Here is a 2123-nt window from a genome sequence, read left to right as displayed (position 1 = left end):
TTTAACAACTTCCACTTCAGACTTACCACTCTTTCTTCCCTTTTTGTTTAGAAGAGCAATAACTTCAATATTTTCAATGCATTTTTTAAAAATTAACTCACCTCTTCTTTGCCACTGTCTGGAACTTTACAATACACCTCTCCTGTAGATGGATCATAGGAATCTATGTGTGAATTACAGGGAATAAATTTACCAGCAATAAAGTTTTCCAACTCCAAAAGGGGCTTCTGTCCTGCCATTTTTTTTAAATCAATTTTCTGCTTTCACTATTTTACAACCTCTACTGACTGAGCTTTATTTATTCCTCAATTTAAGTCTCCTCCCATTTTTTTACCCATTACTCAATAACTTAGTTGACCTGTCAACGAGGTAGAAAGAAACCAGAGGTCCTTAAAAGAGGTACATTCTTATATTTGCTAAACTAAGGGCATTAGGTATCTGCAATGATTATAACTTTTACTACTTTAAAGGGATTTTGTATGTGTTGATCTGGTTTTATTCTCACAACAAATCCCCCAATAACACAGATTGGTTTATCAGATTAGAATGATAGAATTTCAAAGCTAAAAGGGACTTCAAAGGCCATACAATGGGTTATTGAGGCAATTGGTAGCACAATTCATAGAGTGCTAGCTTGGGAGTCAAGAAAACTATAGTTTAAATCTAACATCAGATCCTTAATCATAGTTAAGGGCAAGTCATTTAACTCTACTTCAGTTTTTTCATCTGTCATGAGCTGGAAAAAGAAATAGCAGGCTACTCTATATGTTTGTCAAGAAAACCCCAAATGAAATCACAAAGAGTCTCACATGACTATTCAATCAAAAAAAAAAAAAAAGTCAGCCTCTTTTTGGTTGGTTATCCATTCTCTTTTTGGACAATTATAATCTTTAAATTTTTCTCAATGGGGAAATCTACTTCTCCAACTTCATCCTCTGCTCCTAATTTTGCTCTTAAAAGACTAAGTAAAGAAACTGAGTCAATTTAAGATGAGTCATTTAAATATATAAGTCTTAATTATATGGAAAGCAGTCTTTTTTTTTTTTTTTTTTTTTTTTTCTTATAATATTATCCCTTGTATTCATTTTTCCAATTTACCCCCCCTCCCTCTATTCCCTCCCCCCGACGACAGGCAATACCATACATTTTTACATGTGTTACAATATAGTCTAGGTACAATACATGTGTGCGAATATCACTTTCTTGTTGCACAATAAACATTAGAATCCGAAGGTACATGCAACCTGGGCAGACAGATATTAGTGCTAACAATTTTCATTCCCCTCCCAGTGTTTCTTCTCTGGGTGCAGCTACCTCTGTCCATCATTGATCAACTGGAAGTGAGTTGGATCTTCTTTATGTTGAAGATTTCCACTTCCATCAGAATACATCCTCATACAGCATTGTTGTTGAAGTATACAGTGATCTTCTGGTTCTGCTCATTTCACTCAGCATCAGTTGATTTAAGTCTCTCCAGGCCTCTCTATATTCCTCCTGTTGGTCATTTCTTACCGAGCAATAATATTCCATAACCTTCATATACCACAATTTACCCAACCATTCTCCAACTGATGGACATCCATTCATCCTCCAGTTTCTAGCTACAACAAAAAGAGCTGCCACAAACATTTTGGCACATATATGTCTCTTTCCGCTCTTTAGTATTTCTTTGGGATATAATCCCAGTAGTAGCGCTGCTGGGTCAAAGGGTATGCACAGTTTGATAACTTTTTGGGCATAATTCCAGATTGCTCTCCAGAATGGCTGGATTCTTTCACAACTCCACCAGCAATGTATTAGTGTCCCAGTTTTCCCACATCCCCTCCAACATTTGTCATTATTTGTTCCTGTCATCTTAGCCAATCTGACAGGTGTGTAGTGGTATCTCAGAGTGGTCTTAATTTGCATTTCTCTGATCAGTAGTGATTTGGAACACTCGGAAAGCAGTCTTAGAGGATAGGAATGCAATGACAATAACACAGCGCCCCCCCCCAGTCCCTTGTAAGAAATACAATATGTACATAAAGTATACAAAGAAATTCAATTATTTTATAGTAGAGTACTGGCACTTTTGTGCCAGTTGTGCTTTGAAAGAAATTAGATTGTGATGGGCTGAAACTCTT

General features: G+C 36.3%; 1 protein-coding gene across 1 annotated transcript in view; it reads right to left on the bottom strand.

Moving 5' to 3' along the window:
- The window catches only part of ALDH8A1 (aldehyde dehydrogenase 8 family member A1), a 31066-nt gene extending 30712 nt beyond the window's left edge, over positions 1-354 (bottom strand). Inside the window, exon 1 of the mRNA XM_074309779.1 lies at positions 102-354. Within this exon, the coding sequence (XP_074165880.1) occupies positions 102-239 (138 nt within the window). The 5' untranslated portion in view covers positions 240-354. The remainder of the gene's footprint in view (positions 1-101) is intronic.
- Positions 355-2123: the final 1769 nt, after the last annotated feature.

This window comes from Sminthopsis crassicaudata, chromosome 4 (assembly GCF_048593235.1).
Source record: "Sminthopsis crassicaudata isolate SCR6 chromosome 4, ASM4859323v1, whole genome shotgun sequence".
NCBI lineage: Eukaryota > Metazoa > Chordata > Mammalia > Dasyuromorphia > Dasyuridae > Sminthopsis > Sminthopsis crassicaudata.
The sequence above is the reverse complement of the archived record's forward strand: the minus strand, read 5'-3'. Positions and strand labels throughout refer to the sequence as shown.